The sequence below is a fragment of the Rutilus rutilus genome (assembly GCF_951802725.1).
Source record: "Rutilus rutilus genome assembly, chromosome: 17".
NCBI lineage: Eukaryota > Metazoa > Chordata > Actinopteri > Cypriniformes > Leuciscidae > Rutilus > Rutilus rutilus.
In genome coordinates this window covers 36,335,259-36,349,676 of record NC_140230.1, presented here as the reverse complement: position 1 = coordinate 36,349,676, position 14,418 = coordinate 36,335,259, and the positions used below count along the sequence as shown (strand labels likewise).

Genomic DNA, 14,418 nt, shown 5'->3' with positions numbered 1-14,418 from the left:
GCAGAAAAACTCAACGTTCAAAGGGTTTCAATGTTAAAATATCTTATAATATTCCATGTTAATATGCAGGGGTTGTCCAATCTGATTTGATGAGCGTCTCAACCACACTGTAAACCGGAATAATTTGGCAAAACTCAAAAAATGTAAGTCAATTTTTTTAAGTTAAGAAATTCAATGTTTAAGTAAGCAGAACTGGCAGAGTTTTATGTTGTACTCATACATTTTACTCATTCTTAACTTGAAATGTTTGAGTACACTAATTCATACATTTAACATCAATGTGTAAAATTTTTATTAGTATAAACTCAGCTAGCTATAACAAGTAGGTTCAATAAATGCTAACTTACTAATTTGCTAGCATGTTAACAACAGCATGGTACAGCACTTGCTGTATGAGTGCAGCGTTAATAAAGCTGCTCACAAACTTGCTCTCAAACTAAGCTCATGCACCATGGTGACAAATGATGGCAACTCTCTTAAAACCAACATTAACAGAAATTCTTCTAAATTAGCATTACAAGGCATTAATCACTACTAAATCTCCCACTTAACATTAATCTTGCACAAAACAGATCCTATTAAATGACACTTAATTTTAGCATTTACTCTCGGTTTCGAGTGTCATGGGCAAAGCATGCTGGGAAATACAAATCCCAGCCCAGTTTCAGTTAAACTTAAGTTCGTCTAAATTAAAGGAATTAATTTAATGAAACTCAAAACAATGAAACAGTTCAGTTTACTTAGAATATATCAGTTCTGTGAACTTGAAACAAAAAGAAAGTGCTAAATACTCATAAAAGGTAATTTGTTAAAGTACTAATTAGTTTAAGTTGGTCCTACTCAAACCAATTCATTATTTTGAGTGTTAGCGTTTACAGTGCAGCCCAACAGCAACACTGGCTCAACCAATGGCATTGGTTGGGGGGCGGGACTATCTCTTTGGGAGACCAATAGCAAGTCACATTTATTTACATAGTGCTTTATATAATACAGATGATTTCAAAGAAGCTTCAAGAAACACTAACATGAAAACCAAGGCTGTAAAACTCTTCAGATATGAAAACAACATCTGGAGAGATAATAATGCCATAATTCAGCTCAAATTAGCAGTCTCAATTCTGCTTAATTGTTAATGTCGCAAAGTTCAGCAATTACAGTAGTCGACATTTGAAGTGGATCGAAACCTTTCATCAAAAGTTATACATGATTTTCAAACAATAGCCGTTCTTGTCTTGGACAACTTTGATGAACTTTTTTTGATCTACTGTCTACAATGAGTTGAGCAGAGGTAATAGTCAGTATTCAGATCAATTCAGTTCACCGTTGATTCAGTTTTGTTCAATAACCGAGAAAAGTTGCCGTCATTATCCAGCAACACTCAGTTCAGTGTCAGTGCAGTTAAACTGATAATATTACTGTTAGTGTTCGGGAAACCCGCTTCAATTAGTGGCGTTTTAGTGGCAGAGAAATGACTCACTTTAACTTTAAGGAAGTCATTAGAAGCAGAAAAGAAAAAAGCTTAATTATCTTGCTAAAGCTTTATAATTAGGCCTAATGGTTTGTAACTATTCCCTTCACGGGATGTCAGAGCTTTACTCGTTCATTGTATGAAGATCTGCTCCTACGCTTAGCTAATGGATGTCTTAATAGTTGTCCCTTGTGTCACAGGTTTTGATCACGGATGCTTTCAGTTCGTAGTTCTGGATTAGACACGTATTCGCATCAACAAACATCTCGTTACATGTGCACTGTCAAATTAACTTCAAGCTGAAATGCTGTTTCGACTTCTTGCGTCACCAAACGGAAGTCAAAACAATTTTTCTGAACATTTTCGGCGATATTTCAGCTTGTTTTATCATCATCTAGTCACACATCATGAGTTTGATCACTTAGAAAAGTAAAAGCACATTTCTCCTCCTCAAGCTGCATGATTTGAGTTTTTATTTGTGTTAAAAGTGACAGTTGCCTTATTAAGTACGTCTATAAATATGTCCATTAGTGAACATCTGTCTCCTTATATCAGTGTGTCTGTGCCCAGTGTAATCAGATCATTAGTCTGTTTGTGTTGAGCTTCATAAAGAGTTCATTTCTGAGCGAGAGCCATATGGGCCGCTCGTCCGGCATTAAATATTCCTGCAACGATCAGCTTTTGACAGATCATTTGTTTCAGTGTGACAAGGTTTTGCACCAAACAACTTATTCATGAGATGCAATAACAAACAAATATGTAAAATACCATCTAAAAATGCAACTTGTCTTATTGGAAAGCAGAGATTTTACATTTGCAAAGTCACTTACGCCATCAGTCGAGCTCTGAGCTGTTCGGCTATAAAGGAGGAAAAAGCTCTGAAAATTGGCTGAGAATTTATTCCTCGGTTCCTGAGGTAAGCAATGTGAAAACGCTGACACTTCGGGAGAATTTACCGGCCTCCAAACCTTGAACGAGTTTCTCAAACCCAAGGTTAACCCGCACAGAAAGCATTTGTCTAAATCACCCCAGGCGTCTGCAAAAGCCAGTCTGGGTCAGTCTGACAGTAAGTGCTCTCGGATTATCTGCTCAAAATGTTAAAAAACATCAAGCCTTTAGTCACAGCTCATTCAGGGGCTTCTGGACATCGTTATTGGCCGATTTATTAACAGTGGCCGCTTGAAATGCAGCGTGACACCAGTGCCATTGGTAATCACATCCACTGGGAACCTGGGGATTTAAAGCAAAATTGACTATGCTTTTCTCTCTTTTTTTTTTTTTGGGAGGGATATGGAATATTGCAGAGCTTTTTCCAAGCGATTTACCAAGGCAGTTTTTTTAAATCTTTGCATTTTATATCAAAAACATCAGCTTTCCCTTCCTCTCGCAACAACATCCCTTCTCTGCTGACAATAACACAACCTGTCACTCACATGACATCACAGCAATTAGCAAACTACAACCATCCAATCCCTGATGGGCAAAATCAAGCCCCGCCCACATTTGAACTCGTTCATACACATACATCATAATACTATGGAAGCTTGTTTCCGCGACCGAATACTACATTTATTTTTTTTAAACTCAGAATTGTGAGATATAAACTCGCAATTGCGAGAAATAACTCACATTTCTGACTTCATATCATGCAATCCTTGTGACGTCAGAAACACCAGCGATTTCAAAGCGTGTTTTTGAGACTGTCTTTGGTTCACTGCAGTTTTAAGGAGGAAATACTCAGCAATGGTGTCGGCTTATGAATTTACACATGGTTTGTCTTAAAGCGTTTTAAAAACACCACATAGACACATAAACAACATTAAAAGCTGGATTTTTTTCACCACAGCGGGACTTTAATAATGTTTTAAATTTATATTAGTTAGGCTTGTAGTTTTAGCTGTTGTATAAAAATTGGAATGGAGATTGGTGAATTTTCACTGGTATCTACAATTTTGATTTATAATTAAATCAGTTTCATGCCCATTAAAATGGTTTATGGCTGGTAAATATTCTCAAGTCACCAGCCATTGCCAGTTTCGCACCGTCATGCTGGTCGGTTCATAATGGAAAAGTGAGGTCAGCTGTAAAGCCGAGTCAATCATTGGTGTGTCTCCTCTATCAGCTCACAGAAGCCCGTCTCTCAGGACAAGACACTCATAATTATCCCAGACACAGCTTGAGTCCGCATTAAGTGGCTCGTGCTTTATGACGAAGCATCATCACCATCATCATCTTCTTTCTGACTGACATCAATTCTCCCAAGGATCCTGGCCGCCTCAGGATGATCCGCAAGGCGGATTTAAGCGACATAACGGGAGGTCTGTTGATATCTTTAGGACACACACACGTCTGGTTCGCTATCTTTTTGGGGACTCTCCATAGACGTAATGGTTTTATACTGTACAAACTGTATATTCTGTCCCCTTACACTAACCCTACCCATCACACACACTAACCCGATCCCTAAACCTACCCATCTCTCACTCACACACACACACACACACACACACACACACACCCGATCCCTAAACCTACCCATCATACACACACACACTAACCCGACCCCTAAACCTACCCATCACACACACACACACACACACTAACCCGATCCCTAAACCTACCCATCACACACACTAACCCGACCCCTAAACCTACCCATCACACACACGCTAACCCTACCCATCACACACACACACACACACACACTAACCCGATCCCTAAACCTACCCATCTCTCACACACACACACACACACACACACACACACACACACACACACACACCCGACCCCTAAACCTACCCATCACACACACTAACCCGACCCCTAAACCTACCCATCACACACACTAACCCGACCCCTAAACCTACCCATCACACACACACACACACTAACCCGACCCCTAAACCTACCCATCACACACACTAACCCGATCCCTAAACCTACCCATCTCTCACACACACACACACACACACACACAAACCCGACCCCTAAACCTACCCATCACACACACTAACCCGACCCCTAAACCTACCCATCACACACACTAACCCGACCCCTAAACCTACCCATCACACACACACTAACCTGACCCCCAAACCTACCCATCTCACACACTAACCTGATCCCTAAACCTACCCATCACACACTCACACACACACACACACACACACTAACCTGACCCCCAAACCTACCCATCACACACACTAACCCGACCCCTAAACCTACCCATCACACACACACTAACCTGACCCCCAAACCTACCAATCTCACACACTAACCTGATCCCTAAACCTACCCATCACACACTCACACACACACTAACCTGACCCCCAAACCTACCCAATCACACACACACACTAACCTGATCCCTAAACCTACCCATCACACACACACACACACACACAGACTAACCCGACCCCTAAACCTACCCATCACACACACACACACACACACTAACCCAACCCCTAAACCTACCCATCACACACACACACACAAACCCGATCCCTAAACCTACCCATCACACACACACACACACACACAGACTAACCCGACCCCTAAACCTACCCATCACACACACACAGACTAACCCGACCCCTAAACCTACCCATCACACACACACACTAACCCAACCCCTAAACCTACCCATCACACACACACACTAACCCGACCCCTAAACCTACCCATCACACACACACACACTAACCCGACCCCTAAACCTACCCATCACACACACTAACCCGACCACTTAACTTACCCATCTCTCTCTCACACACACACACACACACTAACCCGACCCCTAAACCTACCCATCACACACACACACACTAACCCGACCCCTAAACCTACCCATCACACACACTAACCCGACCACTTAACTCACCCATCTCTCTCTCACACACACACACACACACACACTAACCCGACCCCTAAACCTACCCATCTCACACACACTAACCCGACTTCTTAACTCACCCATCTCTCTCTCTCACACACACACACACACTAACCCGACCCCTAAACCTACCCATCACACACACACACAGCCACACAGTATTTCTTGTCTTGGTCTGCAATCTTCAGTATTTTTCCTCTCATCACGCAAATCCTTCATTCATCTTTCCCACCCACACCTTTGCTAAATCAATATTTTCGTTAGGTTTTGAGGATTTACCAGATTACTCCAGAAGGGTTGAGACTCCTCTCGTCTTCTATCGCATGTGCAAAGGGAATCTGCAGTTGCCATGGCAATTTCAGAGATGAGGAAGAAAAAGAAGGGAGAAGTAAGAGAGTCATGACTTAACAGCGAGATAACTCGTTTCATTTTATTAATCCGAGGCAATGTCCATCATTACTGACAAGCTGATGTGAGCTGTATTTAATCAACACGACATATTTCAACGGCTCGCTGTAACACACACACACACTCACGCGGAGGCCATCGAGATATCGGAGAAACACACATCTTCTGCTCTATTCCTAACATAATATGAAGCACATGCTTGTTTTCAGGAGTAAAGGACATCACAGCCTTCGATGGTGAAGCTGGACTGAGCCCTATATAGCGTGCTGCCTTCCGAGCACCCTTACACTGTAAACATGGAGGACAAAACACGGATTCTTGGAATGCGTTTACCAATAATTACTATTCTAATTTATGGAAGCTTGTGTCCGCCACAAAATGAAAAATTAAAAGTGTAATTGCTACTTTTTTCTCTCACAATTGCGAGTTTACATCTCACAATTCTGACTTTTTATCTCAGAATTGCGTGATATAGACTAATTGCGTGTTATAAAGTCAGAATTGCGAGAAATCAACTCGAAATTCTGACTTTTTCCTCAGAATTGCGATATGTAAACTCGCAATTGTGAGATAAAGTGTTTTATTCAGTGACGGAAACACTTCCATAGAAATTTAGCAATATCTGGGAGAAAATAGTTTCTACACCTATTTTTTACCCATGCACAGACACTAAAAAAACATTGGCTTGAATGTTTCTTGAATGTTTAATACTTTTTTTGAAGAAGCCTTCAAATTTGGAGATTATCAAGAATTTATCAGAGAGAGAGAGAGAAACGATCCAGTAAAAATTCACAGCCCTGCAAAAACAAATGAAAAACTAATTGAGCCACTAGTGCATTTGACCAAAGATTGATTTTTTTATATATCATATTAAACCATGTTAGATAATCTAAACCTCGTATCGCTGCTGCTTAAATCCAGGTAAAAAGAACAAAAACACAGTTAGAAAAGAATTAGAAAAGGCTGTGGAAAAGCTAACACTCAATGCTTTTGTCTCCAAATTAATGTTTCGCCCACGCTCTGCTGCTAATGGAAATTATGAATACGTGAGTATAATCTTTACAAGAACCAGATCAGACTTCTTTCAGCTACTAACTGAACTCAAGAGTGCAAAAAAAGTGCAAATTTGTCTTCAAAGTGACAAATATCTATTCAGTCCACTCTTGATGTGGCAAGTCCACTTTTGAAGCACATACAAAGTGTTGTTTTTGTTTGTTTTGGAACTCAGTGTGATCATAAAATGACGACAGGAACGCATTACTGCACAGTAGCCTAAAATAAATGCATTCAATAATGTATATAAAAAAAAATGTATAACACATAGCATTAAAATAGCAATTAATCATGTTAATGCATGAAAAGCAAGATTTATTTGGGCTGAAAATGATTAATTGTGCAGCCCAAAACCTACTATATGCCTTATTTTAAAGACATTTGTAAATTGAATGTGTCGTGGCTTCCGATGTCATTCGGTTTCCAGATATTTTTAGCGGTTCAAAAACGTTGCAAACTGGTATTTTTTACATATTCATTTGAATGTATTGTCTTAATTATAAACACACTGGTTTGTAACGCAGTTTTACCGCTTACTGCGCTTTATTGCTTTTGTGCATTAGTGCTGCCACCTTTTCCAGCGGCCTGGGTTCCAGATGTATATTTTTCAGTCTTTTTTTTCCATAAGGATTTAAAAAGTCTTAAAGTGTTATAAGCCATGAACCAAACCAGCCAGTTACGAGAATCACAACATCACAAACTTTGATTTGAAGCAAAAAAAAAAAAATTAGGGGAGAGTGGGGTGAGTTGTGCCAGTTTTTACTCAAAGTGACTTTAAAAGTGAGGCCATGGCAGTAATGCCTTCAACTTAAGGATGTACATATTTCAGGATGTGGTGCATCCCTGAGAACAATAACTTTGGATCTGAAATAAACTGTTTCAGAAATATAGCTCTTGGAAAAAAAGTGGTCTCATGGCACAACTTGCCCCTGGTGCGGGGGAAGTTGTGCCTTTGGGGGAATACATTGGGGGTAAATTGTGCCAGTGATTTCTGAAGTAAAACAGAACATTTTAATGTTATGAACCATACTGCTATATGAAAGCAAGATAAATTCAATACAAAATTACTAATTTAAGGTTTATTTATATATTGTCACCCTGGAATACCATAGCATGTGTTTTTCCTACTATGGTCAATTGCATAGGGATTTTGTATTGAACATAACTCTGGATCACAGTGTCATAGAGACAAGGGGGCGGGCTCATTTTACTCAGACGACCAATCAGTCTCTCAGGATCATTGTGAAGCTATCAAGCTACGCCCTAGCAACCATTTAGAGCACCATAGCAACACAATATATGATATTTGTGAATCATTTCAGGCAAAAAGGCTTTGGCAATAGATGCCTGTTGACATAGCGCTGTCTGTCAATTATGTAACATATAAGAATAAAGTGACTAGGCTAATTTCTAAACATCCTATTGTGACATAGGCCACTTAAAAACGGAATAAAACTTCTCTTTAATAACATAGTGCAAACTCAGAACTGAAATCAGTGTTAGCTAAATTAAACAAATGGCAGGCAGGCCCAAGTCAAACAATGATGAGGCATGCCCATCTCCTCACTTCTCAAGATTATCCCCTGTGAGAATGTAGGTCTAGGTGTTCTGGATCTGGCACAACTTAACCCAGGCCCTTTGGCACAAATCACCCCGGACCCACAAGTTTGAAAAACTAGCATGATCCAGCAGTTAAGAGCTAACATCATGCTAACTGCATAGACTCATTGTGTAGCCTACTAAAGCACTAAAACATGTGTGAAATGTTTTCAAACTTGTCTATAATTGTTCAGACACTACAATAAAAAAACCTTAATCATAGAAATTTTACCTTGAAAGGGAAAAAACTGTTTTTTGCACTAAAATATGCTTAACTCTCATGCCATGTGTCTCTCTTCTTTGGAGGACGAGTAAAAGTGATTGCTTTTCAAAATTATGTGGTCACATGACCAATTTCTTCTATGGTTTTCCAGAAACAAGGGTGGAACTACTCCCCCCCCCCCCCCGGCACAAATCACCCCACTCTCCCCTATATATATATATATATATATATATATATATATATATATATATATATATATATATATATATATATATATATATATATATATATATATATATATATATATATATATATATATATATGAAGAGTTCAGATGCAAAAGCCTCTAAGTGTCATCTGAAATTTTCTTCTAGAATGATCATTTTTATCAAGCTCGTATATTTAAGTTCAGTAATTTCACTTAAATGACAATTAATAGGTAATTTTCATTGCCATTGAAGTGAAATTACTAAACTTAAATATACAAGCTTGACAAAAATGATCATTCTAGAAGAAAGTTTCAGATGGCACTTACAAGCTTATGCATGCATGTGTGTGTGTGTGTGTGTGTGTGTGTGTATGTATGCGTGTATGCATGTGTGTGTATGCGTGTACGCATGTGTGTGTGTGTATGTATGCGTGTGTGTGTGTGTGTGTGTATGGAGTTCGAATTAATTACAAGACTTTATGCCACATTATCAGGGTTTCTGGGGGTCTTAAAGTTGCATCTACAGTTCAGATGTGGAGAGCCACCAATGATGCTTTAAAATGCACAGAAACGCAGACTGCTTGGCAACCAACCGAGAGTGTTTTTACAACTACCATTTAATCAACAGCAGACACAACCCTTCCATCGCATGCAATCGCTATTCCTTTGTTAGAAGTGACATGGAAATCTTTACGTACCATTTAAAGCGAATAACCTCCTGTGGAAACACACTACAGCCTTCATAGTGCATATGATTATTCCCCATCCGACAGCCTCATTAAGACCACAGGCATTTAGTGCACAAACAAGTCTGTCAATTCAAGAAAACCCTCACCGGTTTACTCCTTTAGACAGCAAGATTCTTCCTGCAACTCGGATAATGAACAAACACCACAAAGAAAAATAGACCGTTATGAGAGATGCATACATTTTTATTGTACAAATTGCATAAAATCTGTACAGGATCTCTCGCCGAGCTCCTCATAATGGTGTGTGTGTGTGTGTGTGTGTGTGTGTGTTTGGAGATGGGAAAGGCTGGTTTCTCTCTTTAGCTGTTGTGACCCTGAAGACCCTCAGCCATGAACAGCTTCCCAAGGTTCTGCGAGGTGAACTCCTTAATGTTCTGGCAGTAGTTGTTGATTTGTCCTTGTGAAGAAGAAGAAGCAGAAGAAAGAAAAAATTAATTATAGACGACAAGACCGAGCGATACGTGTTATTCAGATGGAAGAGGACCGGCCACACACGCACAGATCTGGAGAAACAGATCCGTGTCACAGATCCGTGGTTCTCCATCTGGATCCCGAGGGAACCCGGCATTGCTGAAGGATGAGCTCATGATATCAGTCAGGTGTGGAGAGACATCCAAGATTTCTGAATTATTCACTGTTTCTGCTAATTCTGCTTATAGATAATGGAGTTTAACTGGCTAACGGATGTGTGTAACAGTCTTAGCTGGAAGGACTGAACATTGTAAACGAATCAATAGCTGTGTCCATCCAGCTATTATTATGTGCATTTTTGGATATCGCATAAAAATGTGCATCAATTCTAAAAATGCACATAAAGAAACGTATGTGCTCAACTGAGGTGGATGCATTTTTCATTCGATAAGACGACGTGCATAAACCACGATGGAAACGTATACTGAATAAATCCCAGGTGACTTTCTCAGCAGAGGCTGTGATTGGATAGCTGGAGTAACCAGTGGACCAATGGCGTCGCAGCGTCTCTAATGTTGGTTTGGTGTTTCTGAAACGCCGGAGTCGAAGTGTGTGATCAGTATGATTTGGTTTAATTCCCTCCAGAAGCGTCTCACACACACACACACACACACACACACACACACGAGTGTGTTCCCGAACACCAGCATCCGAATGACAGCATTTACTGTGTTTCATCTGACGCTTGAGACACACTCGTTTATGATGGAGGGAAAACAGCCTGAATGCAGAAACTTAGTTTATTACTGATATTTTGCACCAATTTCCCAGGAAGTGACGAGTTTATTCTCTTCAAGACATGGGAAGGAAATTATGCTTTATTTGTTTTACACCATATTCAAAGTTAAATTGGCAACTTTGGATGGAAACAGTTATTTTGCATAGCATGTCATTGTGGAGTCATGATGGTCATTATAGATGATTATCATGATGGCAATAATATCTGCCATAATCAGCCCTTCCAATTTAATACCATTTGCAAAGACCTTTAAATTTTTTTTGCATATGACTTGCATATGATACAAACAAACAAATCACCCTGCTCAACAGAGATATGAAAATAAATAAATTAATAAATAAATAAATAAATAAATAAATAAATAAATAAATAAATAAAGTTAAATTAATACTGGACTGAAAATATATAATAATTAATAAAGTTTACTTAGGGATACAAATAGCAATATAACAAGTGTAATATATTTTTGTTTTAACTCACTTTTATGGATTAGACCAATTTTATTTGAAAAAATTGAAGTGAAAATGAAATCTAAATCTTTACTGTCGTGTCAGTTCGATTGCATTAAGAGATTTTAATGCTAATTAATTTTTACATTAAGGAATTTAAGACAGTTTAACACTTAAGGATCCGCAGACACCCTGTTTGTAGTTTCCATATCACTGGTTTATATTGTTTTTAAAAACAAAACAAAAAACAAACAGTAATATTTGTATAATAGTTATAGTTAATATAAATATAATAGTTATATTCATGAAAAAATAAGTTGCTAAAAATGTTATATATAAAATATTATATAAAATAAAAAAAATATATATAAAAGATATATATAAAAATAATAATAAAAAAATAATATATATATATACACACACATACATGTATGTATATTTAAAAAAAAAAATTCTGGCCAAATTGGGACAGAAGAAAAAAAATCTGTAAAAGGAAAAGATGGTTCTCCGATACAAGAGGGCAAACCTTCCCACTTCTCCATCAGGATAAGAACATAGTGTGATAGATTTAAGACCTGCAGTAATTCCCATTCCCATTTAAACTGATCCGTTTATTGCTGAATTGACCAATTCATGGATCAATTCTTCTGGACAGAGGACAATAAATTTCCAATGGCCTGCAGACGTGCTGTGGGAACTGAGGGAGAAGAGTACCTGCGATGAGGAGCGTGTCCATGCGAGGAGGAGCCTGAGGAGGTTTGAACATCTTACTGATGTCTTCCTCCGGTAACGGCGGCTCTCCACGACTCTGGCGCTGCGTGTTCTCCTGCTGACGCCTCTGCAGATACTGGGAGATGCAGGAGAGAAGAGAACATGAGTCGAGGAACGTCAAAAATATCACCTGTGGAAACTTTTCATGGAGGAACCAGCAAGACTTGAGCCGTGTGAAGGAACACACACACATTTCACGCTATTCCCATGACCTCTCTAGATATACCAATATATAAGCCCTAAAACAAGTCTAGACAAAAGAAAGAACTTATAGGATGTGGCTTATCTAATCCGAATTTAGAGATAGACATATACACACACACACACACACACAAGCAAATAAAAAGGGGATTGAAGTAAAAACGGTGCGAATACATTTATTAAATTGATGTAAATGGTTTACATGAAGGATATCCACTTGGGAGGTATAAATAAAAAAATAGAGGAATAAAAATGAAGAGAAACAAAGAACAAAAAAAATTGAAAAAAAAGGTTAAATAGAGAAATAAAAAGGACAAACCAGGAATGGAGGAAGGGAGTAAAGAAATAAAGAGGGAAAGAAAGAAGAAAGGAGGAAAGGAAGGAAAGAAAAGGAAGGAAGGAAGGAAGGAAGGAAGGACGAAGGAAGGAAAGGAAGAAAAAATAAAGGAAGAAATAAAGGAAGGAAGAAAGAAAGGAAGAAGAAAGGAGGAAAGGAGGGGAAGAAATAAAGGAAAGAACAGGAGGAAAGAAGGACAGGAGGAAAGAAATAAAGGAAAGAAGGAAGAAATAAAGGAAGGAAGGACGAAGAAAGAAATAAAGGAAGGACGAAGGAAGGAAGGAAGGAAAGGAGGAAGAAAAAAAGGAAGAAATAAAGGAAGGAAGGAAGGAAGGAAGAAATAAAGGAAGGAAGAAATAAATAAAAGAAGGAAAGAGGAAGAAGGAAGGAAAGAGGAAGAAGGAAGGAAAGAGGAAGAAGGAAGGAAAGAGGAAGAAGGAAGAAAGAAAGAAAGAAAGAAAGAAAGAAAGAAAGAAAGAAAGAAAGAAAGAAAGAAAGAAAGAAAGAAAGAAAGAAGGGGTAAAGAAATAAATAGAGGGAAAGGAAGAAGGAGGAAAGGAAGGAAGGAAGGAAGGAGGGAGTAAAGAAATAAATAAACAGGGAAAGGAAGAAGAAAGGAGGAAAGGAAGGGAAGAAATAAAGGAAAAAACAGGAGGAAAGAAATAAAGGAAAGGAGGAAGAAAGAAAGAAAGAAAGAAAGAAAGAAAGAAAGAAAGAAAGAAAGAAAGGGGTAAAGAAATAAATAGAGGGAAAGGAAGAAGGAGGAAAGGAAGGAAGGAAGGAAGGAGGGAGTAAAGAAATAAATAAACAGGGAAAGGAAGAAGAAAGGAGGAAAGGAAGGGAAGAAATAAAGGAAAAAACAGGAGGAAAGAAATACAGGAAAGAAAGAAAGAAAGAAAGAAATAAAGAAAGGAAGAAAGGAGGAAAGGAGGAAAGGAAGACCCTATCTGATGTCATTAGTGCAGCAGAAGTGTACAGAAACTGATCCGACATGTGGAGCTGTGGAGTTTCAGGAGTCCTGGATCTGCCCTCGGTGTGTCGGCTCTACCTTCCGCCTTTCTTAAAGATGTAGTAGATCAAATTTGAACATGAAGGAAAAAAAAGATGAGGAATTCATATCCTATTTGAGTTTGTGCGACTTATGTCCCCGCGGAGGATACCGGCCATTTCTGTTGAAATTAGGCATATGATTTAGGAACGCACACTGCCAACACAGCGGCAGTTCTCTCTGATATTAAATGGTGATTGATGCGGGTCATTTGGTTTATATGGTGCACCGGGGCCGGAGTGTGTGTGCAGACGGGAGGGATATGATCGATGACAGCAGTAATTACAGTAGATTTCAGCGTGGTTGATATAGGAGATGACCTGCGCGTGACCAAGCCTCGTTCAGGACACGCTTTAGATTCCGCTGAAAGGCTCAACCGTCCTGCCAAACGAGCGGTCTAATAAACACTGCACAAACGTCTCCCTGATTGCAGAGTGTTCTGTTCTGGGAGAAAGCAATGTTTTTTAAAAGTGCTAATGAGGCGAGAGCGTAGAGGAATATTTCACCCCAAAAATATAAATCACCACACCAAGTCATTTGAAAACAATATGAATTCATGGAATCCAATATGAGAAGTTTAGTCTCAGGAACAGTTTGTATGACTAGTTCTCAAACCTTGAGATAAGTAATCACAAAATCAGAGTTTGCTTGTGCCAGTGACAGAGGGAAAGGGTTGGGGCTTTGGAACCAATTGAACCAATCATATTGAAGGTGACATGTTAGTCTTTTGTTTTCTCGATTCTATAAAAACTGTTGTATTCGTGTTTTCTGGTGGGATTCTCAATGGAATTTGTCTGAGACC

General features: G+C 38.9%; 1 protein-coding gene across 1 annotated transcript in view; it reads right to left on the bottom strand.

The window, feature by feature from the left end:
- Nucleotides 1-9,762: 9,762 nt before the first annotated feature.
- Nucleotides 9,763-14,418, bottom strand: part of eif3ha (eukaryotic translation initiation factor 3, subunit H, a) — a 71,929-nt gene continuing 67,273 nt past the window's right edge. The window contains exons 7-8 of the mRNA XM_084385792.1: nucleotides 11,974-12,106; nucleotides 9,763-9,997 (exon numbers count right to left, since the gene is read on the bottom strand). Of these exons, the coding sequence (XP_084241918.1) occupies nucleotides 9,900-9,997; nucleotides 11,974-12,106 (231 nt within the window). The 3' untranslated portion in view covers nucleotides 9,763-9,899. The remainder of the gene's footprint in view (nucleotides 9,998-11,973; nucleotides 12,107-14,418) is intronic.